This window comes from Hippocampus guttulatus, chromosome 4, assembly GCF_054856545.1.
Source record: "Hippocampus guttulatus isolate MCC_2025c chromosome 4, RoL_Hgut_1.0, whole genome shotgun sequence".
Lineage (NCBI taxonomy): Eukaryota > Metazoa > Chordata > Actinopteri > Syngnathiformes > Syngnathidae > Hippocampus > Hippocampus guttulatus.
The window spans coordinates 25,584,887-25,609,444 of NC_141264.1; the positions used below are offsets into that span (position 1 = coordinate 25,584,887).

General features: G+C 46.5%; 1 protein-coding gene across 6 annotated transcripts; it reads left to right on the forward strand.

The window, feature by feature from the left end:
• Positions 1-140: 140 nt before the first annotated feature.
• mfge8b (milk fat globule EGF and factor V/VIII domain containing b) lies at positions 141-18,374 on the forward strand. Of its 6 annotated transcripts, XR_015100704.1 has the most exons (12): positions 141-353; positions 8,922-9,044; positions 9,149-9,280; positions 9,530-9,562; positions 13,570-13,683; positions 14,300-14,481; positions 14,808-14,963; positions 15,151-15,295; positions 16,022-16,224; positions 16,450-16,605; positions 16,951-17,574; positions 17,704-18,374. XR_015100704.1 is itself a non-coding variant. In XM_086109216.1 (11 exons), the coding sequence occupies exons 1-11, from the start codon at positions 284-286 to the stop codon at positions 17,092-17,094; spliced, it is 1,458 nt and encodes a 485-aa protein (XP_085965342.1). In that variant the 5' UTR covers positions 141-283; the 3' UTR covers positions 17,095-18,374. The 6 variants fall into 6 exon arrangements, 5 of the variants coding, with proteins under 5 accessions (XP_085965342.1, XP_085965343.1, XP_085965344.1 ...); XM_086109216.1 differs by having other exon boundaries at positions 16,951-18,374; XM_086109217.1 differs by having other exon boundaries at positions 16,040-16,224; positions 16,951-18,374.
• Positions 18,375-24,558: the final 6,184 nt, after the last annotated feature.

Genomic DNA, 24,558 nt, shown 5'->3' on the forward strand with positions numbered 1-24,558 from the left:
GACACGTGATCATAAATGACCATAGCCTTTTCCCAGCAACATCGGAGAGCCACTTTGGGGGTGTGGCTACAATGTAAAGGGTGGCTCGTGATTGGCTGAGCGCCGGTAGGCACGTGTGCCGCTCTATATAAACCGGGTGCCTAGGAATTCGCCGGCGCGAGCTTCGTGTGCGAAAACAAGGACAGTCACGAGCGGTCACGGGTGTCTTTTCTCCTCCAGTGTGCAAGTTGGCGAACCAACACGACAGCTCGGTTTATCTCAGCAGGCTGAATTACTGGCCGAAATGAAGGAGCAGGCCATTTTCTTCCTCTTGCTGCAACTTTTTGCGGCTCGATTCTTGCCCGGGGTGAACGGTAAGTACAACCCCCTGCGTTTTTTCCACCTCGTTTTGTTTTTACTGTGAAAAGATGAGATTTAAGCCGCCAACGAGGGTCGATTGGTCGCTGACTCGTCAAGATACTTTTGTTGTGTCGTGGTCTCTCATTTCGTCTTGCATTAAAGAATGTTGACACGGAGGCATTAGTGAAATTACTTTTTTTAATTCAAGTGACCCGGTTCATTCAAGTCGTTGGTGATTGAATTCACTTTACGAGGCGTTTTTTTTTTTTAAATGATCAGCTGCCAATTTTGGGTGGCGGGGAGCGGGGGCGGTAATAGTCACAGGCTTCGGCTATCTTTTGGGTTTTTGGTGTTCGAATTTCAGGCCAAAGGCTGCGGTCGTGCGTTCTGACCCCTTTGAGTCACATGATTAGCCATTATACTTGTTCAGCGTTGACGTCACGCCGCTGGCGTCTGGCTTTGTTTGCTTCTGAATGCATCAAACACATGTAGGCCGATGGAATAAAATGGCCTGTTTCTTTTCCTCCTCACACACAAAGTGAAGAAAATGGGGACATACCAGCGATTCAATTTTTGGACTCTTTTGAACCGCAATTGCCATTGCAATTGCACTCAAAGATTGCCTTAACATGTTATGACATGAGATTGAACACAGGATGATTTACTACTTTCACAATATATACAGTATATTTTTCATCGTACTATTATTTGAGCTCAGTAAGCATCAACTGTGTTCCTTTTCTTCCCGTAGGCGTACCAGTGATGGGCAAAGTGTAATGACAACCGTTAAACTAGAAAATTATCACAGTTTGGAAGGTTTAAGGTGCATCGGGTAAAACAAAAATTGCTTGTCTTTGGTTGACTGGAAGGTTTCAAGAAAATGAGACTAAGGAAGTAACAGATGGCTGGTGGGTCGCTAGTCTCAACTCAACTCTGGTTTACTTGCGATGACTGCAAAATGAAGTTTGAATGTAAACAAACGACTGCAGTCTGTTTCACAGTAGAGAGTTTCCAGATCAGAATCTTCTATCAGGCTTTCCCCTGTGTTGAGTTGTTTTTCCTTTGGTGATTAAATTCAATTAAAACAAAACAACTCGTTCAAATAGATGAATTGCTGTTTGTGTATGTTAAAGTCTTCCGGTGAACACATGATCTTCCTTACATGGTGCAAAATGGCGTTTGTTACTGATCTGGCACAATTTTCAGATTGTGGGAGTGGCTGGCTGTCAATTTTTTTTCCCTCTCTTCTCTCAGTTCAGAATGTTAAAATGAAAACATTGCCCGAAGGTTTTAGCTGGCGCAACTTTTAGCCCTGGACCAGATGACTAGACTTGACGTTATTTCCTTCGGGGAAACGGAATTGAGCGCTTAGCGACGGGCTTCGAGTGCGCCAATCCAAACGTGTTTGGCCCCGCGAGCCGACCTCTGAGTCACTTTTCGGGCCGCAGTCAACACAGACATGTCAACGAACCTCTCACACTCACTGGAACGAGTCCAACAGACTCCTTTAGAGAACGTTGTTGTGGCCTCTGCCAGCTGCGAAATGTTGAGTGTGTACGAGTCGTAAGCGACTGGAGCTGAACTTCACCTGGCGGGTTATCTAACCGCCGAGGCGGAGGACGGCCTTCTTGTTAGGTTTTTTTTTTTTCCCCCCTCAACAAGACCTCATCAGGCAGTCGAGTGAACTGAGGCTAAATATAGTCGCCCGGCTGGCGAATGGGGCACCCTCGCATCTTCTACCGGATGCGTGCAAATGGCGGGCGCAGACGCCATGAGCATTTCCAAATATTCTCTGCATTATTGACATCGCTTAAGAGTGCTACAAAAACTCTTCAAACATCACCTATCCAGCTATGATACGAGCCGCCTGTGTCACGTCCTCAAGGTAACTGCTCAGAGTGAAGACTCGCTCTCTTATGGCTGAAGTTAATTTATGTGCAATCAATAAATTTGATTTCATATCATAATGGGGGCGGCCCGGTAGTCCAGTGGTTAGCGCGTCGGCTTCACAGTGCAGAGGTACCGGGTTCGATTCCAGCTCCGGCCTCCCTGTGTGGAGTTTGCATGTTCTCCCCGGGCCTGCGTGGGTTTTCTCCGGGTGCTCCGGTTTCCTCCCACATTCCAAAAACATGCATGGCAGGTTGATTGGCCGCTCTAAATTGTCCCTAGATGTGAGTGTGGGCGTGGATGGTTGTTCGTCTCTGTGTGCCCTGCGATTGGCTGGCAACTGATTCAGGGTGTCCCCCGCCTACTGCCCGAAGACGGCTGGGATAGGCTCCAGCACCCCCCGCGACCCTAGTGAGGATCAAGCGGTTCGGAAAATGGATGGATATCATAATGGGTCCTTTTTTTATGGCTGTGTTGAAAGTGACAGCGTCACTATTTTTAAGACACTATGGCAGTGGTGCGCAAACTACGGCCCACGGGCCAAATCCGGCCCGTTGGTCTTTTTAATCCGGCCCGCCGAAGGTTGGTACACAATTAAGGTTCGATGTCAACGACTGCATTCATTTCATTTGGACTTGTAATGACTGGCATTTCAACGCCAGGTGGCGCAGTTACTTGAAGTTGCAGAGCATAGGGAGGAAGGGGGAGACGATACGGAAGCCCGCAGTAGCGCCAAGTCAGGCAAACCCCGTTCGATACGACGGAATAATGTACTCTTAAAGTCTGAAAAACGTGCCAAAAAATGCAAAATACTGCTTTTTAAATAAAGAAATCCAATTAATATTATGTCGAATTTAGTTCACCCTTTTGATCCGGCCCTCCATAATATTTTCTGGTTCTCATGTGGCCCTATGCAAAAAATAATTGCCCACCCCTGCACTATGGGATCGTGTAATACTGAGCTACCCCGAGCTCATGCAAAAGTCCTGGAACTTTATCGTACGAAAACTGAAGCAAGATTTCTCATCGGAAGTAACGTAAATCCAAACAATTTGTTCCAGACACTCAAAATATATTCATGATGAATAATCGTAACATGCTGAGAAACAATTTGAAATCCCTTTAATTGCTTCAGGAGCCCCTCGTTACATGGGTGTTTCCAACATAGGGATCGGGGGTGGCGCTGTGTTTGGAAACGCAAAGATATTTCAATATATGAATCATCTGGGTACACGTGAAACCGGCTTTAGCGGGTCAAGTCTGCGTTCCATAAAGGCGAAAGGTTTACAGGATGTATGAAATGACCTCAGCACGTGAGGTCATCCAACGGTTATCTTTAACAGTTGAGGTCGCGTACCGGTCATCAATCAGCATTTTGGACAAGTCTGTGTGAACCTGACTTCTCTTTCCCTGCTGTGGCGGAAGTGTTTCTGAACAGGAAGCGGTTTTTTCTTTGCACAATGCTCGGCAAAAACAATCATCGTTAATATAAGAACATGTGGGGAATTAAACGCATGAATACAAAGGATGTATGATCACGAAAAACATGAATACAGTAAAACAGAACTATAAGGCACAATTCATGCCTTCGTGTGTTTGAAGGGAAATTTTGAGGTTCCACTGTTCGTCGTCATTGGATGACATGAAGAGATGATATTTGAAAAAAATATATATATACAGTATATTTCACTTTTTTGGGGGGGGGGGGTTGTCACACCAAGCCGTAATAGATCTGCGCACCAGCACTTTGAAATTTAAAAGAGCTTCCTTAGTCGAGTGATTCACAAGAAAATGAACATGATCTAATTTCGGCCTCCGAATGTCTGTCAACCCCTTTTTCCAATCCGCCATGTTGAATATTTTACACGGCTCTCCCGTCGCAAGAATCATCCTTCCTTGAAAAAGACGACATTTAAAGCGGGGCAGTATTCATCCTGTGTACAATTGTTGACAGGCTCGGTTACATTTGGCGTGTGTGCTTGACGGGTTTGCGCCGGTTGACGATGCGTGACGCCCGCGTGTATTTTTAGCAGCTGGCACTCGCGTTTGATTTTATTTCTTTATTTGAGCACTGCAGCAGATGGCGGCGCGGCTCTGGAGGAGCACTTACAGATTACGCAAAGCTCACCTGCAGCTGGAGTCCCGCTGAGCCTGCTAATAGACGGGGCGGGGTGGGGGTCGGGGGGGGGGGGGGGTTACATGAGGCTTTCTGTCGCATCCGCGTTCACTCACGCTTTTCCGGACGTGCAGTTCGGCAGAGGCGGGGGGGGCCGCACCCGCAACAGGATCATTTGATGTGATCGCGTGGGCCAAGTTCCCCCCCACCCCTTTTTTTTTTTTTTCCCTGAGTGAAGGTAGCGTTCCCACAGTCCCTGCCAGGCTCTTTCGCACACGTGCAAGTGTGCGCATGAACAATCAGTCTGGGTGCAAACCGTCGTGTTCAAAGTTTGTCTGGTGCTGCGCTTGTCAAACACGCCAAACTCGGAGGTCAAATAGCAACGCCGCCGACTCCTGTGAGACTTCAGCTTCCCCGAGTATCCGCGGTCACGGGCGTCCTGTCACATTTTCATCAGCTCTTTGTTTCACCAAATCCGTCCATCCGTTTTCTGATCGGCTTTATCCGCGCAAGCCTATCCCGCCGTCTTCAGGCGATAGGCGGGGGGACACCCTGAACCGATTGCCAGCCAATCGCAGGGCGCAAGCTAAGCTAGCTTTAAGTAGCTTCAACTCGCAGTCGATAAGGTTAATCCAGCGTGGCGATTTAGTTGAAGATGTTCCAGTGCACTGTGACAAGACTTCTCATGGTTCACTCCTATTTTTATTTATTTTTTTTAAGTACTGTACGGCGAGCTGCACTTGGTGAAAGGCGTCAAACGATAGCACTCGCACACAGCGCCATGAGCAAAAAGAGTTGTCTATGAACACCACGGAATGTTCAACGATGGTCGGATGCGTGAGTTTCTTTTTAATGGTTACAAACGGTGCAGATATGCTTTTGAAAGTATTCATTTCTATATTTTTGTGTCCAAATTTGCTTTTTGCTGACCAACTTAGCAGAGTTAGCATAGCCGCCCTCCCGTGTGGATGAATGGATTGATGATGGCGGCAGTTTAAGCCTGCAGTATAGAGTCGGTCACTGTTAACTTTTGTTCTCCAAAGAGTGAACGCTGTTATAACATAAGACATAAGACCAACTCCAGATCCAGATCCAGGGCGCCTCCCCCCCCCCCCCCCAACCCCCATTTTTTTTTTTTTTTTTCCCGATCATGTTGGCTTGACCTGGCCAACAACCTTGTCCTTTGTGGTCTTCTTCCACGCCATCGCATGACCGCCGCCCTCATTCCTTCCGGATTAATTTTTGCGAAATCACGTCGAACCCTCCCGAGACGGGCCGAGGCGTAGGCCGTGACTCACCGGGAGCGAGGACGGCACGCTGCCCTGTGGGAATGAATTGTTCTGCCAAGCTCAACCGCTCACGACTTCCCAATCTGTCGACTCCACCGTGGCACTTTGCTGAGGTTGTTCCGACCACAATACGTAATGCTTCAGGCCAAACTGATGACACCCGAAGATGTGTGTGTGTGTGGTGTGTGTGTGTGTGTGTGTGTGTGCGTGTGTTTTAAACTGCCAAAGGAGTGCCTTTCGAAACATGAAAGTTGAACTAATTCTCTCTCGAGGACCCGAAGTTAAATTATGCGTTGAGGCTAATGAAATACAAGTTTTGCTTGGGAGTTGGTTTCAGGGTTTTGATTGCATTTTATTGATCAACTATGGGGAGAATGGTCAATTCACGTTTAAATATTCCTTTCAATGGCTTATGAGAATTTCTCTGAACTTTTTTTGAAGCCATTTGGTATCGAGTGGAGAAATTCTCGCGGAGGGCGCTCGACTTCACTCCTGCTCGTTTTCAGTGAAAGCGTTCGTCCGAGCACCGATCATGCCAGAAAAGCTTCCCATTTGAGCGATGGACGAAGACGGGGAGGCAACCGCAACTCGGTCGCAGCACTTTGACTCTCTGTTCCGCCTCATGAGCACAGCCCTGGAAGCGCTCCGTTCAAGGACAAGATAGGAAAAGTATTTCCCCTCCTATCTGCTGCATCGTGTTTACTTTGGCATCATAATTGGGATTTTCCGGGAGACTTTGGCGGTTTGACCGCCGTCTGATGGTCGACCTACTTGACCGATGTGTCACTAATCTCCATCATCGCTTTTATTCGACTTATTTGCTGAATTTTGCCGCTCGCTATTTGGCAGCCTGATTTCCTGGAGGGGGGAAGGGAGGCAGGTTTGTTTCTGTCTTCATAATAAACGCACAGGAAGGCCGCTCGCCCGATTACTCCTTTACAGATGTGAAACGGCTTTCTGGTCATGGCGCCAATAAACGCAAATACCAAATTGGACGCACGGTTACTAACGCTAACCCTAAAGTCTGGCTCAAATGTGCCAAAATGGATTACAATTAAATCAACCCATGCTGTTGACTGCACTTTATTTTACGCGTAAGATTAAAATAGCGGGCTGCACTTAGCACTTCTAATTACAGCCCATGTAATTAGATTATCTGGCTATGCGCTTTTGTAAAGAGTAAACGACTCAAAGTGACAACGTTCCCAAATTTATTTGGCGGTTTTCAAAGCGAACTCCTTTCTTGGAGGTGAGGCGGCAAGAAGCTGTGGGGGGGGGGGGGGGGGGGGACAAGGCTGTGGCACATTTTTAGCATGTTTTGGCGACACTGAAGCTTAAAAGCATCAATTTTACACTTGAGCACCAACCTCAATAACAATTATCTCAATTGTAATTGTTAACTTGGCCTTTGCTTTTCCTGTTTTCATGTACAGCATGTTGCTCCCATACTCTATTTTTGGATTTCCTCCATATGGAGTGGGACTTCTGAAGTGGAATGCTGTGTAATAGTTTGGAGTTCAACCGAAGTTTTCTGGGAAGACATGAAGGGGAAAACTTTATTTCTTTAAAATAAAAATGCCACCAGTGTCAGCTAGCAAAGGTAACAACTTGAACAATACAATTTATATGTAAAGATTTATTTAAAGTAAATGGCACAACGCAGCTTTAGCATGCAAAGGCCACACAGGAAGATCAGAACCCGGAAACAAACCCTCCGCATTGTGATGCGGACATGCTAACCAGTCTCTCACCGTGCCGCCAGTATCGGACACATCCATGGTTTTAAAAGATGCATTTCTTTCTTTTGTTCATGTTTGAGAATCGGCGTTGCTGTGAGAGTGTAACTCCAGTAACTCCTCTGCTTTTTGAAGTTGTGTAGACTTTGTTAAACAAAGCTGTATGAAACCGTTAAGTCCCTTGTCCCCCCCCCCCGTTAATATGATGATTACATGATGTCAGCAACCCACTTGACGTCATACTGACATGCAGCTCGGGCTCATAAATCCACCAATCCATCAAAAATCACTGATCATTGAAAGTCTTCTTAAAACATGACCCGTAGATTTTCATGATGCTGATTATTTCAGACTTAAAATCAACCTTTTTTTTTTTTCAACATTGGATGGTCCGCTGTACTGAATTTCCACATCTGTCTGTAGCTTTTGTCCCGTCTATTCATGTTGAAAGCTGCTAGATTTTCCCCATCGTTGTTAATTTTCCACCGCTCGCGCTGCCAGGTCGTCACGTTCGGGCGCTGTGGAAGCTTCCAGTCCTTTTGTATTATGTTTACTCAGCTGTTCAAGCCATCGTGTTCAAATTGCAGCAGTTTGCTCTCTCTGCTCTGTCAAACCGTCATGAAGGGAAACATGTAAGGCAGCGGTTCTTAACCTTGTTCGAGGTACCGAACCCAACCAGTCCATATGCACATTTACCGAACCCATCATTCGTGAAAAACAAAAATATGACTTTTTACAAATTCGAGACATAAAAAAACTCATTTATTAAAAACAGAAAAAAATCAATAAAAATTCAAGAGATAAGTATCAGTTTTTTTATTTTTTACTTTTATGAGAGTCACACGTTGACTACTGAGCGAACTAAATTTTGCGCAGCACTGATTGGACAAGCAATGTCATGTGATCATCCGCAGCCAGCGACGGCCAAGCGGGCGTGACGTCACCAATTGACATGTTGAGTCGCGCGTGTGTTAACGTCTACGGCAGAGGCTCCGTCGAACCACCGAGACCGATTCACAGAACCCCGGGGGGTTCCATCGAACCCAGGTTAAGAACCACTGGTGTAAGGTGACTAAGAATTTAGCACGATGCTAAATAAATACAAAGAAAGAGCTAACTTGGCCTGCTTGGGAATTTTTTTTATTTCTTCCTCCCTTGTTTTTGTCACTGAACTACGTTGGGCCTTGACGAATGGCGCCTTCTGCTGGTCGCTGCCACATAGTAGAAGAATGGTGTCTATAGCCCATGACAGGTTTGCCTACGTACTATGTTGATCAAAAACACTTTTGGTTTTTATTTCCTTAAAATCTGGACTTTAAAAAAAAAAAAAATCCCAGACTTCTTCCATGTACGCAAAAGGCATTTTCCTCTCAATTATTGCTCCCCAAAATGTGTTGGAGCATTTCTTCTTGAAGTTATCAATTAGACATTCATAATAAAGACCCAATGAGAGGAGGAGACACTGGATTCTAGGACCAAAACTCTCCAGAGCGATTAGCTTTCAGTTCTCTGAAGCGCGACCTTGAATTGAACCCCTCTGTCTCATCTACGCAGGTGATCTGTGTGAGGTAAATGTTTGCTCGAACGGTGGAACCTGCGTGACAAGCGGAGGAGCTCCGTTCATTTGCATCTGCCCCGACGGCTTCACCGGAGAAACGTGCAACGAGATCGAGACGGGTAAGCCCGAAGTCATGATGTCCTATGAAGCGGCGTTTGAACATATTTTGAGTGTGAGGTTCCTTTTGGTTGAGCTCCCCCCCCTTTGGCTTCTCTTCCGGCAGGTCCTTGTAAGCCCGACCCGTGCAAGAACGACGGCATATGCGCGCCGACAGGCCACTCCCGCCGCGGCGACGTCTTCAGCGAATACGTCTGCAAGTGTCAGCCGGGATTTGAGGGCGTCCACTGTCAAAAGGGTGAGTTGGCGTGCCCCGCTCGATTTTTGTAGCATCGTTTCGGTGCGGGCCATCAAACCGATGAAATAGGAAGACGATTGGCGTTCCCCGTTCCGATGGAAATCAGTTGGTGAGCGACGACGCTTTGAACGTCTCGCCGATAGCGACTGTTGGCTTGCTCAACAGCCTGCCGAGTTACGGTGAAGGAACGCGTGCAGCCAAATGGGGACCGGTTGCGTTTGATCATGTTTGCCCTTTGATCCTTTTTAGGTGTCGACCGGGCAGATTTGAGCTCAAGAACAGGTAACGGGAGCAATGAACCTGATGCGAAGCGTGTAAGATGTGTGTGTTGCCTGAGCTCGTGAGTTTTTCGCCTCTCGAGCGACTCTCTGCTTGCGCATGCTGCATTTCTCTTTGCTTCCAGTAGAAGAGAAGCCTCCTTCACGCGGCGATCCGAAAAAAATCGCCATATCTGAGCTCCTTTTTTTTTTTCCGGGCGCAAATTTGTCGTCGCTTTGTCCCACTTGGACACTGCGACACGGCATCACATAAACTTGCCCATGAACGGAAATGTCGATTCCGTCATAGTCTTTGCCTGCTGTGTTGCCACACCGTTTGTGTTCACGTCCGCGCGGCTGAAAAGGTTGTAACGCGGCGACGCGGAATGCGTGTTTTCGATAGTTCGTCCGCGCCATTGCGTTTGGTGAAATATGCACTCGATTTCTTTGATGCTTAGTTTTACTGTAAACCTCACCTGCCAGTGCCATTTGGGAAAACTTTGTTTGTAGAACTATTCGCCATCTGCCAAACTGCTGTTTTATTGTCAAGTTGGTTACCGGCATTTAGCACACGTAACTCGAGAGAAAAAAAAAAGAATTCAAAGAAAAGCTTCTTTTTTTTTTTTTTTTCTCGCCCCAATGAAATTTTACAAAAAATACGCTAACCCTAGAAATTGTTCATGGGCTAAAAAAAAAAAAGTGCACTTTTTTTTCTTACATAGACCAGCAAACTGGCATTACATCGGCAGTCTAACATCTCTGTAAACAGAGATAGTAGCTCGGGCGTGACGCCACAGCGGTGTTGTCTGGCACCTTGCTAGCGTTATCTTGCTCGTGGAAGGGAGGGGGGTGCCGTTTTCCTTTCAGCTCCACATTGTGTTGTGACGGTTTAAGTGCCAGCTAATTAGTTGGCGCGTGGGCCGATGGCAGCCACCTCCTGTTTTGTATGCCTCACAAGGCCACGCGTAGTGGTGGGGAAGAGTCTATTTACACAATGACGACTCGCAGCAGCTTGTTTAATTAACACAAAGGCGCAAATACTGATGTGGTTTAATGTCCTTTCGTTATCCCTCCGAGTTGGTGGGGGGGGGGGGGGGAGGCGGGTGCGTCTGAAAAGAGAAAATCTGCCATATTTTGGGATAGAACCGATACAAAAAAAAAAAGGTGCTATTAATATCTGGGCGCCTTGAACTCCGAGCGAAGGACATCAGCGGCTCTTCTGTTGCCAGGCGAAAGAAATTCCGCGCGGAGGCGGAACGGCAAATGAAGTCTGCCCCTCGACAACGTCACACTCGCGTTCATGGCGGCATGTCTGGCAAATGTAGAAAAAGCCTTCATGGCACTCACGACGAAGGAGTTTCAAAAGGTTGCAATTTATTGACCGCCGCCTTGAGATGCAATCATGCCTTCGCTTTGCAGTTGTATTAAGCATGCCAGCTTTTTTAAAAGGAAACACGCCGTTTGACTCTTCTGATCATTCTTCCAGCCGTTATATTTTATATCCCACGTGGTTCTTAAAAAGTACGCTTTAGCCCGTGGCTGTTTTTATAGCCGTGATGAGCACTCCAAACACGTTTCATATCACATCTGGAAAGCGTTTTAAGCTTCAATTCAATGACCGTGGTTTGGTTTGATCTTTCTTTTTAATTCCCCCCCCCTCCCCCCCTCCACATTGCCTCGAGCTCCCACCACCCCCTCTTGGTTGCTTTACCATAGCAACAGTGGCCATTTTGATTGGAGATGTATAATTTTTCTGTTGTTTGTGGGAGGAAGAACCAATCGTGGGTGCCGCTATACAGTTGTTACGGCTTGAACTGTGCATTCTCCGCAAATCACGCATTTGTTTCACGCTTAGCTGAATATTGCCTTTTATTTTTTTTAATGTAATGGATTGTACGTGACCAAACCCAGAAAACGGGCAAACTGAGATTTTTGCAAGCGGAGCTTGTGGGCACTGCGACGTCAATTTCAGTCAACAGTCGGCGGCGGCACAGGGCGAAATGTCAGCTCCCCTGAGGTGGATGAAAGTGGGTGGATTTTTCGTCTGAATTCAGATTCCACAAATTAATCGCAATCCCGATTTTAGACCGAGTTGGGCGCTCAAAACTAATTATTGCAAAGGAAACTTGACTTCACGTCGGTTCATAGACCATACGCGCCCCCCCCCCCCTCTTGCAGCCAAAATTGATTCAATTAAAAATTCGAATTAGCTTCCCACAACATGCCCCGTTTCCATTTCCCCTCCGGAAATTGTGTTGACAGCCCAAAAAAATTGTAAAATGATCAGCATCACAACCTGACCAGTTTTTTGAAGTGTTTTCCGGGAGTTGAGCGTATTCCAATTCTAGGTATTGTTTAGATATATTGCGTCTATACATCTTAATATAAACGGTCGTTTATTGAATTCGAACTGCAGGCCCGGTTGTAATCGGCTTCCAAAATGACCGCTTCCCCGCTGAATGCGTCTTGACTTTTCGACGAGGCGTCACGTGGTCGTCGAGCTACCGACACGTTTGTCTGCGCGCAAGAAATGCAGCGTGACGCGTGATGGAGAATGTGTGGCAATCCCAAGCTTGAGGTTGTTGACATACATACAGTAAATATTCCCATCCCCGGAATTCTACGGAAAGGAATATCCTTCACCCGGAATAAAAACCTATGCATTAACATTTTGACTGCGATATTACGTGTTACCGCAAGTTGCGTAAGCGGAAATTCCACTACCCGTAACCCGGATGGAGGTGTAATGCCGCGGGAGCTTAAATACACGCAACGCCCACCCGATGCGACGGAAAAGACGACGCCGAAACAAGTTTTCACTTCGCGTTTTTCGATCATCAGATTCTAAACGACGACGTGCAAGCGAGTTTTTATTGGCCTGCGTTTTACTGTAATTGCGAAAGATTTTAACTTGATTCACTTACGTCGTGTAGATCATCGCATCGAAACGTAGAAGAACTGTAACGACTGGAGCGGAGCGAGTTAAATGCATCTGTTTGAGCGAGGCTGGACACAAAGTTAAAAAGACCCGGCAGATACTTGGAGTCGGAAAGACGCAAATCTACGAAACTTTAAACGACAAGGCATCGATTCAACAAGCCACCATCCAGCAAGGAAGCAATGCAAATGGCAACAAAAATCCTTCAGTATGCACAAGAATTACCAGACATCGGTGATCAACGGGAGAGTTACTTGCAACTAGCAAGAAAACTGTATGACATGCAGGCAAACATTGTCATAAACCAAAGAATGCAGCCAAAACAATCCAAAAGACATATTTTTTTTCCCCAAGACAGAAAAAAATAAACATTAAAATACTGTACGTATTTTACTGTTGTGATTTTTTTTTTTTGGATACACCTGTATTGCAGTTTTTGTTATATAAACAGTTTTTGGACAGTCTAATTTTGTATTTTATTGATTGTGTTGTTACACGTGCATTTTGTCAACATACTTGCAGGTTCATAAAGGACATGTGCCTTGCTCATTTCCCAAATGAGGAATTTCTGTTATCAGGACAAATTGGACAGCGCAAACACGAGTCCGTACTAGAGAATATTTACTGTATTTGTTTTTAAAGGCCCTTTCGTCACTGTGGCCGTTCACTGAGGAGGCATTCGGTTAGATCCGCGTTTGTTTATGCGTTGGCGCCATCCAGTGGTCTCCAAAGGGGTTGCAGGCGTGCCCTCTGCTGCCACGGTTGTCCCGTTTGACTCCCTTTCCAATGAAAACGCGGTGCTGCGCCTGCACTCGAGGGTTGTTTTTCTCCACAGGGCGTGTGCTGGATATGAATCCCAAAACCACACAATCCCCATAGAGCCATTTGACACTTTTTCCACCAAACTGTCGTGTTCTGACTCATCCGTCCCGTTTTTAAATCCAAAAGTCACCCCTGCATTTTTCTCTCTATGACACCTGCAGTCTAGTCAGCATGGCATCGACTAACCTCCTCCTCCTAACGCGTCTCATCAGCCGACGGCGTCCAATGCTTTCCGTTCTGACGCCGATCCGATTTTTGTCACGGTTCCGCAGACGTCAACGACTGCGCCCGACAGCCATGCCAGAACGGAGGCAGCTGCCGCGACCTGGAGGGGGATTTCAAATGCCACTGCCCTTCCCCTTACGTGGGCAAACACTGTCAGCTGCGTAAGTGTGCGCGTGCCATTCTGAGGGATGCGTCAAGCCGAGCGGCCATCTTTGGCTTCTTCCATGCGGTCTGCTCAGTAATACAGTAATAATAATAATAATAATACATTTTATTTATAAGCGCCTTTCAAGACACCCAAGGACACTTTACAATAACAAAAAACACAAAACAATACGGGTTGAGCAGCGGCAGCCAAAATGCGCCAGCGTTCACTCAACCCGGAAGTCATGTAGATATCACTGTAGATAGTACCTGTACAGTATATTGATGTGAAAGGTGTTACTATACAAATTCTAATCCCTGAAATTCAAGCCTCCATTAGGGATTAAAAATGTACAATAAATCAAAAATAATTGTAATGCTTTTTTTTTTTAATTCAACATACCCAGCCAATTGTACAATACACTCTAAATTATTGCAATTAGTATAGTCCCATCAAAAGTGCTCGGAATTGATTGACACTCTCAGAATGGGCCGAACTCGTATGGCAGTCACGAATGTTAAAAATATTCATTAAATTTAAAAAAAAAAAAAAACAACGAACTTTTTCTGATGCTGATTGACATTGGTCGCCAAGGCTAAAAATGAAACGTCTCACTTCAACCTGTGCCACAGGCTGCATTTCTCTGCTGGGCATGGAGGGCGGCGGCGTGGCCGAGTCCCAGATCTCCGCCTCGTCCGTCCGCTACACCTTCCTGGGCCTGCAGCGCTGGGGCCCCGAGCTGGCGCGCCTCAATATGAAAGGCCTGGTCAACGCCTGGAGCCCCGCCCCCCACGACAGGAATCCGTGGCTGCAGGTCAGACCGCCGCCTCCTCCGAATGAGGTTTTAGAAATACTCGAGCGTCTCGACACATTCGTATATTCATGGCGAGATCTAATTTCAGTACACGAAATCAACACGGCAAAGCGTTTCATGATTTTATTTGTTAAAGTTGAATGACGAGTTAACAAAACCGTCAATTCCCAATCTCAAGAAATGACAGTATGACATTCGGTACAAATTTTAAGCGTATAAATAAGCCAAATTTCAAATGCAGTGATTTGCAAATTCGCAGGACGGCGGCGATTTTGAGCTTTTAATTCTCGGCCATTTGGCGACCAAAACCGTCCGTGCAATTTCAGGTGAATCTGCAGAGGAAGATGCGCCTCACCGGCATCGTGACGCAGGGCGCCAGCCGCGTCGGCACGGCGGAGTTCGTCAAGGCCTTCAAAGTGGCCTCCAGCCTGGACGGCAAAACGTACACCGTGTACAGGACCGAGGACCAGAGCAGGGACCAAGTAAGACGACGCAAGGCAGCGCCAGAGCCGCGTGGCGCTTTGTTGCTAGCATGGGGACTATTTAGGCAGTTGTTGGGGGGGGGGGGGGGAGGGGGCTGTCGTAATGAGTCACTTGGTGTCTAGATTAAAAAGTCAAACATGATTTGATCATATCGCCACGAATTTTGTCCCATCTCCTTTCCCGTAGATCTTTTCGGTCAACCTCGACAACGACGGCACAAAGACCAACGTGTTTGACCCGCCGGTGGTTGCTCAGTACGTGCGCCTCATCCCGGTGGTGTGTCGAAAGGCCTGCACCCTGCGCCTGGAGCTGGTGGGCTGCGAGCTCAACGGTAAACGCACCCGCGGCGGCTTGCTCGCCTTTCCAACCTCCAAGTGACATCTTTTATTTTCCTCCGTTCCGTGCCTACGGAGTCGGCCAGAAGATGACATCACTTGGCCATTTCCGAGTTCCTCGACTGTCCGCCTCACACCATTAATCAAACTCCAGTTGGGCAACTAAACTTTTTGACATCTTAATTTCGTTTTATTTATTTATTTATTTATTTTTTCCCTTCGCTTGCCGCAAGAGTGAGCCTCCCCTACCGCACTTTGAGAGACACTCTTCTGTAGCACGTGGCTGGATTACTGCCACGCACTTGACTTCTGAGTCAGCCAGTCCTCCATTACGCGGCTCCAGTTGGTCCAAAATGCTGCCGCTCGCCTCTTGACTGGTACTCGTAAGAGGGAGCACACGACTCCTACTCTTTACATTTCAGATTCTGTTATTTGTTTTCGAATCTTGAAATGGCCTCGCCCCGCCTTACCTCTCTGAGGTCCTCCGCACCTGCCCGGTGCCTCAGGTCTGCAGACCAGACCACATTAGAGATACCGAGAATTAAACGGAGGCTGAAAGGGGGAGACTTCACGTCGGTTCTTCTCATTCATTCTCCGCGTCATCGTCCCGTTTGCTGCCGCTTAACATCATTTGTGCTCTGCGTCGCTTCTCCCGTCCATCATCCTGTTTTTGTTCTCTCTCTTTCTTGTCATTCCACTCTCCGCGCGGGCCTCAATTTCAGTGTACTCAAACGCTTTAGGTTGCTCGGAGCCCATGGGCATGAAGTCCCGCCTGGTGTCGGACCAGCAGATCACGGCTTCCAGCACTTTCCGCACGTGGGGCATCGAGGCGTTCACCTGGTACCCTCACTACGCCCGGCTGGACAAACAGGGCAAGACCAACGCCTGGACCGCCGCCACCAACAGCAAATCGGAGTGGCTGCAGGTAGGAGGGGAGGCTCCAAAATGAACTGTGCTCTTCTCAGTGGTGGCAAGTACAATAAAAATGATCTCTTCGGTACATTTCAGTCTGTACGTGTCCCTAGCACACGCGTTGCATAATTTTGAACTTTTAGCGGTATGCGTACTTTTACTGAGGAACGTCTTGCAAGTCATTTTGCCACCTTTCTTGCTGTCCCATTTTGAAAGGGGAAAACTTTCGTGTGCTCAGGTGGACCTGCAATCTCCCAAAAAGCTCACCGGAATCATCACACAGGGAGCCAAAGATTTCGGCGCCGTCCAGTTTGTCTCGGCCTTCAAACTGGCTCACAGTGATGACGGACAGTCCTGGAGCATCGTGAAGGACGAGGGCACCGAGAACGACAAGGTTGGTCCAAAAACACCAAGTGGTCTGCTGAACTTCACTTCGGAGGCCTTCATCTAATTTTTTCCACTTTTTTTTTGGGGGGGGGGGGGGGGGGATTCTGTGTCACTGGTCTCGAAATGGCATCAACGCAGTTATTGTACAACGTTGACAAGTTACTACTCTGCCACTAGAGGGCAGTGTATGATTAAGCTGTTTGTCCACATTTCCGTTCGACAGCTAAGTTATTATTTCATTTGCTCGGGGTTGTACTCATTTTGTCTGTGCCTTTACCATTCTGCCACCGGTCTAGATTGCCCCCCCCCCCCTTTTTTTTACAATTTTTGTCTCACCTCCCGACTTGTTCAGATCTTCCCCGGCAACAGCGACAACAACGTCCACAAAAAGAACCTGTTTGAGCCGCCGCTCTTCGCCCGCTTCGTGCGCATCTTGCCGTGGGAGTGGCACGAGCGCATCACCCTGCGGATGGAGCTCCTGGGCTGTGACGAGTAGCGGCGATCCGGTGATCCGGGACCCTCTGCCCCTCCCTCCTTCCTCCTCCCTCCCTTTCCCCAAACCTTGCCGTGCCTGCGCTGCCCAGTCCTTGACTCTAGAGGGCAGCAAACACCCTCGTTGGTTCGAGAGAGGTCAAGCCTGGCGTCCACATGGCGGGTGTCTGGTCCCTCTGAATTTTAACCACTTCAGCCCCCCCACCCGTGCTGGGGGTCCCGCTGCAGGATCAATGTCGTGCTGCCTGCAAAACCTCCCGAGACCCTTGCCAGCTGGGGATGCCTCTAAACTCTCCAGTGATGGTCTTGAAGGTTTCCCGGGCGACTCGTTTGTTCAAGCGCATCACGACTGTCTCGTTTTTCTCTCGAGGTGGCAGAGTATGGCTGCGGTTTATCAAGCGGGAGACAGAGTAAATCACAAAGGCACCCAAGTCGCTGGCCAAACGGAGCGCAACATACAAAAGAATTGCTTTGCAGTCTATGCGTGAGTCAAATGGTCACTTTGGTGGCCGATCTGCATCACGATGGCCAACATGGCGTCATTGAAATTAACCAGGTTGCCGTGCCGCCTCTTTTTCACTCATTTCATTATGATCATTTTTTTTCTTTAAAGCACCACCCAACTGCTCCATGTTGACGGGGAAGATTAAAAGGCTGGCAGCATAAACGAACAAACCACTATCAAATGCTACTGACATTTCATGACTAACAATTACTTGTTGGGGCGAACCACATTCACATTTATGGCACTTTTCATATTTGTGTTTGCACGTCAGGGGAAAAAAATGTGGACAAGAACAATGCGGGGATGAACAAAGAAATTCAAGAGACTCCCTGTGAGCAAATCAAAGCTTCTTTTTTTTTTCCCCTCCACTGTACATGTGACACATGCCATCTTTTCTGACACCCCCCCCCCATAAATTATGAATTATGGGCTCGTGCAATGCTATTGTTTTCGTGCTGTTTCCGATAACGATGCGTATTAATGGGGAGGTGTGAAAAATGCATGAGGGGGAAGGTCGCCATTACTGAACAACATGGCAGACTAATGATGCTTCAGTTTGACCCCAAACATTTGTGTAAATATCGCGTTTCCCTGTAATGGTTTTTGTATGGTTGATTAAAATATGATGTCGATGTGTTTTTTTATGGTGTTTTTTTTTTTTTGGTATGCTTTCCTGTTGTACTGGACTGCATCCGTTGAATTCCCGCGTTTGAGACTCATTCCATGTTTGGCCTTTGTATCGTTACAACAGACAACAATAAATGTTCAAATGTACTCCATCCAGTTGTTTCCAAAGGCTTTTTTTTTTTTTTTAAATTCAAATGTTGAAACTGATTGCAGCTGTTTTCCATTTAAAAAGGTGCAAGATCAAAAGGCAGGAAGCTCCGAGGGCCGTTTTGGCTGTTTCGCATTTAACCCCCCCCCCCCCCACGGCCCCCCCAGGGAGCGGCGTGCACGCCTAATCTTGTCTTCCCACCATCACGCCGCCCTGCCCAAGGTTCGCCTCTTCTCAGCCTCATTAGACTGCTGGGAAGGTCATTCAAGTAAGTGTTGAAAGCTCCCATATGTAAATGTTCACCCCCCCCCTTTTTTTTTTTTTTTTTAAATCTATATGTAATGAGCTGATTGTCACTGTCGAGTGGAAAAAGGAAGACGCCATCTTGCTTGAGTTAACCAAAGACCGCGTCGTTCCAAGTCTGAACTCAAAGGTATAATACAATCATATGCCACCGCAGGGGGGGCGGCGGGGGAAGTATCTGGTAAAACATGTCTCCTGCGCCAACCATCAAGTTTGCCGTCAGGCTGACTTCCTGACTAGACAAAAACAAGCTTTTAATCCTGAACAAATCTTCCCAAACATTTTCTGAGGGGTCTCGGAGCAACGTGTGCGTGCGTTCGTGTGCGTTACAGTGAACGCAACGATGATCTGACTCGGCACTTTTAACAAAGGGGAATTCAATCTGCGGTCACCAGCTCCTGAATTTGTAACAAAGCAGGCTCACAGAAATGTAGCTCGGCTAACTATTTGGTCTGGTTATAGGTTAAAAAAAAAAAGAAAAATCCTGACTTTCAAACTCAAAAGCTGACATAATAGCGCACATGGCGCCTCGAGAGTGAGGCAAGAAGTGGAATTTTGGTTTAGGTTGATCATGTAAAAAAAAATTTGCAGACGAGGCGGGGACAAAGCCATCGTATCAGTTTTGTGGGTGGATATTTTTTTTATTTATTTTTTTTAATTTGGACTGGTGGGTGGCCCGGTGGTCTAGTGGTTAGAAGTGGGTTCAATCCCAGCTCCGGCCTAAAGCGGTTCCGAAAATTGATGGATGGATGCATTTGGACTGCTGGGATTTCTGCTCAATGCCGACGCAAAATAACGAGCACGAACGCAGACGTCCCGTCAAACCTGAACTGGTAACAAAAAGTTGAAATGTCAAGGTGGAGCCGAGCAAGACTTTAATACTTGCGGAGATCATGAAGGATGATAAGCAGACAGGCAGCATGTTTCTTAGAGTCTGAACGCTTTCTTTGATGACAAACTAGCTGGGGAGGGGGTGAGTATGGATAGTTTTTTTTTTCCTCCCTTTAAATCAGCTTCTTGACCTCTGGACAACCTTTATTGACCCCATTACCCAGGGGCCCTCGGGGCAGATTCGCTCTTAAGGACCCTTGAGAGTAAAACTCAATCAAACGGTTTGATTGATTGAAAGTTGGCTCGCCTTTATAAGCACCCCCCCCCCCCCCACACCCCCCTTCCCTCCATCCGTTTCGAAGCGGCTTATCCTCACCGGGGAGTAACAATCCTGACCGGAGATTGGAAGCCAGAACGTGTCGACTGCGAGGCAGACATGCCAACCGCCCGCTTCGCCGTGCTCCCGTTATCGTTTTATTATTCTCAATACGTCGCCGCGTGTGACTCGTTTGAAGAAATGAGCGACGTGAAGGAGTGTCTCTCGTCTGCTTTCTCCCTAAATAGCTCTTACTTCAAAGAAATCGGTGGGAGCAAACATTCAAATTAGAGTTGACAGCATGTGAGGTGTCCGTGTGGCGATTTCGAAAAAAAAAAAAAAAAATTTGACGCTAGAATATGAAGTCTTTCGCTGCCGGCTGTTTTCATAGCAAGAGTTCCCCCATCCTGCAATACTTTGGTGGAGCGTTTTGGATGATTTTTGAAGACGCGGTATTTTGTCGAGTTGTGTGACGATGTCAGAACCGAAACTAGTTCCAGGAGAAAGTTCTTCTTGGTTTTTCAGTTCTTTAGTAAGCAGTCCAACGTGGTTCTGTGTGCAGACATGGGCTGATATTAGATTCTGATGGCATGATAGCCATGAGCCAAAAATAGTGCAGTATCACTATTAAAAAATACAAAACAAACAACAGAACTATTTGTTGAGGGGGAAAAAAAAAGCATGATCTGATCCGCTTCTATCTCACGAGGGTCGCGGACGTGCTGGAGCCTGTCCCAGCCGCCTTGGGGCCAGTTAGGCGAGGTGCACCCTCAACTGGTTGCCACCCAATCGCAAGACGCAACTAAGCAACAATTTTCGCTCAGAGTTCCACCAAGGGACAATTTTGAGCCTTCTTTTAACTTACCAAGCGTGTTTTTGAAATGTGCGAGGAAACCGGAGTACCCGGAGGAAAGCCGCACAAGCATGGGGAGAACATGCGAGCTCCACACAGTTGTCCTTGAGGGCTAACTAGCACCCGCCGGTACAGTCCTCTTTTCTTACGATCGCGACACATACTGATGATACCGGACATATACATTACTCGGTTCGAATGCCAGGTGCCGGAACTCATCGGCTTTCCAACCTGTTGACGTTGCCCTCCGTCATTATCGACGTGACGAGCTCATAATCTTTGAGATACTCGAAAGTTGCGCTGATCTTGAATCCAAACCGACGGCTACAGTGATGGTCCTCGTTTTACGATGTTGAATTTCATCCACAGGATTAGCGAGACCCTCTTCCATGACTAAAAACAAGCTCGACGAATATTTATCCATGGCAGTAAACGGGTGGGTTCCATTTAACAACTATAAGCGTCCACGGCAGTGAGTGAGTTAATCAGTTGACGGCGATATACATCCCTGATCCCCCTCCAGCCCCCGACTTCCTGCCGCAGGAAGGTTTTTTTGATCAGGAGATCATCCTGGAATACTCAGCTGCTGTTTTACACTGCGGCATTCCCCGAGAGAAACGGGACTATTTTGGCTCACGTCATGCTCATGTTATGAAGAGAATTTGAAATGGTCCCTCCCACCCAATGTGCGTCTTTCTATATTTGGATCTTCTTCAAGCGGATGCAGAAGAACGAACAACAATGGGGAAATGATCATGATTTGGTATTACAGCTCGTTTGACTGTCATAGCGTGAAGTCAAGACGACACTCTTCCTCTTTCATCTACACGCACACACACACACACACACACACACACACACACACACACACACACACACACACACACACACACACACACACACACACACACACACACACACCTACCTTCAGAAGTTGTGTAATGACAGTGTGTCCAGCCATAGTAACACAATAGGCGCCTGGGCTCCACACAAACACAAACGCGCAGTGGCTGGCCTTGATTTTTTTTTTTTGCAGGCCCGCGGCCAAATGATAGCCCTCCAACGCTCTGTGACAATGCGGAGGGGAGGGGGTGCTGGTATTTGTTGCCTCGGGCGGGAAGCTTTCATGTGCGACCCTGGGAACAGCGCTCGAGGTAACGGCTTAGAAATGCACATTGGCTTCAGCAAGGCACGCTTCCAATGCTCCCGTGTTCAACTGTTGAGGAAAAGATCAAAGGCCGGCATTTCATTTAACCTGACAAGACGCACTTGGGTGGAGTCCATCATCTTATCCGTGTTTTTGTTACTTCCCATAAGAGGAATGTGACCCCAATGCGTGTCTGTTTACTGGACTTGTAGTTTGGTTTAGCATTGTGTGGATTATGCGGTTTTTATTTTGGTTGGTTTTATTTATTTTTTTTGCACAGTGACACACCACCTTGCATCCCAAGTAACAGACGCAATTTTAAGCAAAATTCCTCTGGGACATATTTTAGGTCCATTCAGTTTTTGTCCATTTGCGATGACACGAAAAATACTTGTGAATTTTTTGTCATTCTTACTCCAAAGGCAATTGAGGTTCAAACCTTTTGTAAAAAAAAATAAATAAATAAAAAATGAGCAGACCTAAAACAATTCCCTGAGGAACTATACTCAGCCGGGGGGTGGCTGTTTTAATGGTACTGTTTACAATCCAGTATGTGATTATACCATAAAGTGAACAACAATACTGATTATAGTACATTCCATCGACAGGAAGCGAAACAAAGAAAATGCTGTGGTTCGTCCGCTTTGCAGCGATAACTGCTTCCAATTTTATGGAAGTCTTTCTCCAACATGTTGGTCCATCTGAGAGGATTTTTGTACATTTGAGAGGTCACAAAGAGGCTTGCCAGTGTTTACTTTTCATTGCTACAAAGATGAGCTGGATTCAATTATTATCGAAAATGAAAACTGTCGATCAAAATAACTTTGCTGGAAAACACCACCCAAAATTGTAACAGATTTTTTTGTTTGAATGGATATCACTTTGCAAGGTAAGTCCGTACTATGCTATATTATAACCTGCATGGACCAATACATTAGAACACATTCTACCTCCTACAGGAAGTAAAATTGTTCCGCCGCCTTTATAGCCTCCACACTTCGGGGAAGACTTGTGACATTACCGGACTATAGAAAATAAATGGGCCTAAAATGCTTCCCTGGGGAGTTCCATTCAAAATCGTCTGTGTTGTTTTGGATGGGTGTTAGAGTGTCAACGTGAAGAATCGTGATACAGTATTAAATCTATACCTATAATGGACCATGTATTCAAACACATGGTCATTTTAAAATGTGCCTTTTAATTTCCTTCAGGGAAGACTTTTTAGAAGATGCTCAGCATGTCTCTGTTGGAATGGTTCTGTGGGAATCTGTCGGAACAGTCTCCACAACACCGTCCCCACTGGGCCATAAAAATACAAACATGTAGGATGCGTACTCTATTTTTAAGAGTCAATTCCGAGCGCTTTAACACCCTAATAACTTTCAAATCCATTTTATGAGACACAGGTCAAATTGGACCTGAAAGAGACTTTGTAGCAACCTGTGCAAAAGCATAGCAAAGTCAAAATTAGCGCAAACGGAATACAACGATTGAAAAATGAAACTTGCCCCTGGTCCCCATGCAGTGTATGATGTTTAAGGTATTATTTGAAAAAATAGGACGTCTTTCAGCATGCGAGTGAAGAATGTGCAAAGGAAGCAGGACATACGAAGATTTCGGAGATGTTGTGGAGTTTCGTCGCTGGCGAGGGGTTGGTTGAGGTTGGGGCTTGGTGTCAGGAGGGCGGCCAACATCTGCGCTTCACTCAGCCGTGAACGTGTTTGCTCAGCAGCACATTGTCTGCGGAATCCTCCCCAGTGCCGGCCGGCCCTGGCCGCCTGCGCACTTGTTTTCCACCACTGTAACGCGACTTGACGGACGTGCTACTCGAGGTCTTGGCAAAAGATAAGTGACCTTTTACCCCACATGGACGCCAGTCGGCTGGACACATGCTCTGCTTCTGTTCTCTTTGTAGCTGACCTTCATTCAACGGGACGTATTGCAGGATATGGACTTTTATTTGCGAAAAAAGAATGTGACTTGATGCCCACCAAACCTGTTCGTAATTGCCTATAGAGGCCACAAGATGGCGGCAAAGCCCTTTCTTCTATTAGATAAAGCTATGGCCTGACGAAATGCACCCCCCCCACCCCCGCACCAAGATGACAGCAAAGCCACAGCCTGGAACCTCGAATCACTGCTTATCTGACTTGAGTGTTTTTGGAGATATGCAGCTGTTTTTTGTTAGTTTTTTTTTGCTTTGACTCGTGAGGGAAAAATTTAGATACACGCGCTAAAATGCAGCAAACACTCTGCTAGCTTAATGCTAACACCAAAGACGGACTAACAGAACTAGCATCGATATTAGGGTAGCTATAAATCTCGACAGACAACATAATGACGTGCGTCTTTGCACTTGTTGACATTTTTCATTTTTAGGGATTGATTATACGTCAACAAGCGCAAACGGTTGTTCATCTGTGTGTGCCCTGCGATTGGCTTGCAACCGCTCCAGCACACCTCGCGACCCTTTGTGAGAATAAAGCAGTTCGGAAAATGGATGGATGGATATACGTCCAAAACAAAAAAAAACGTAATTTTTATTTCATAAATGGCATCATTGAATTACTGTATATATATATATATATATATATATATATATATATATATGTACATTTTACTTTATTTTTTTAGAAAAAATAGAGCAAACTAATAACATAATTTTTTGTCTATACATAAATGTTTTTTATTATTAATATATGCAACATATTTTGCTTATTAAAAATGCTTTTGCTTCT

Bases quoted from the DNA above. Each gene is read 5' to 3' on its own strand.
- mfge8b (XM_086109216.1), top strand. From the start codon at position 284: ATGAAGGAGCAGGCCATTTTCTTCCTCTTGCTGCAACTTTTTGCGGCT. The intron at 14,482-14,807 runs GTCAGACCGCCG...GTGCAATTTCAG, and splicing joins ACAGGAATCCGTGGCTGCAG to GTGAATCTGCAGAGGAAGAT. The intron at 16,225-16,449 runs GTAGGAGGGGAG...TCGTGTGCTCAG, and splicing joins GCAAATCGGAGTGGCTGCAG to GTGGACCTGCAATCTCCCAA.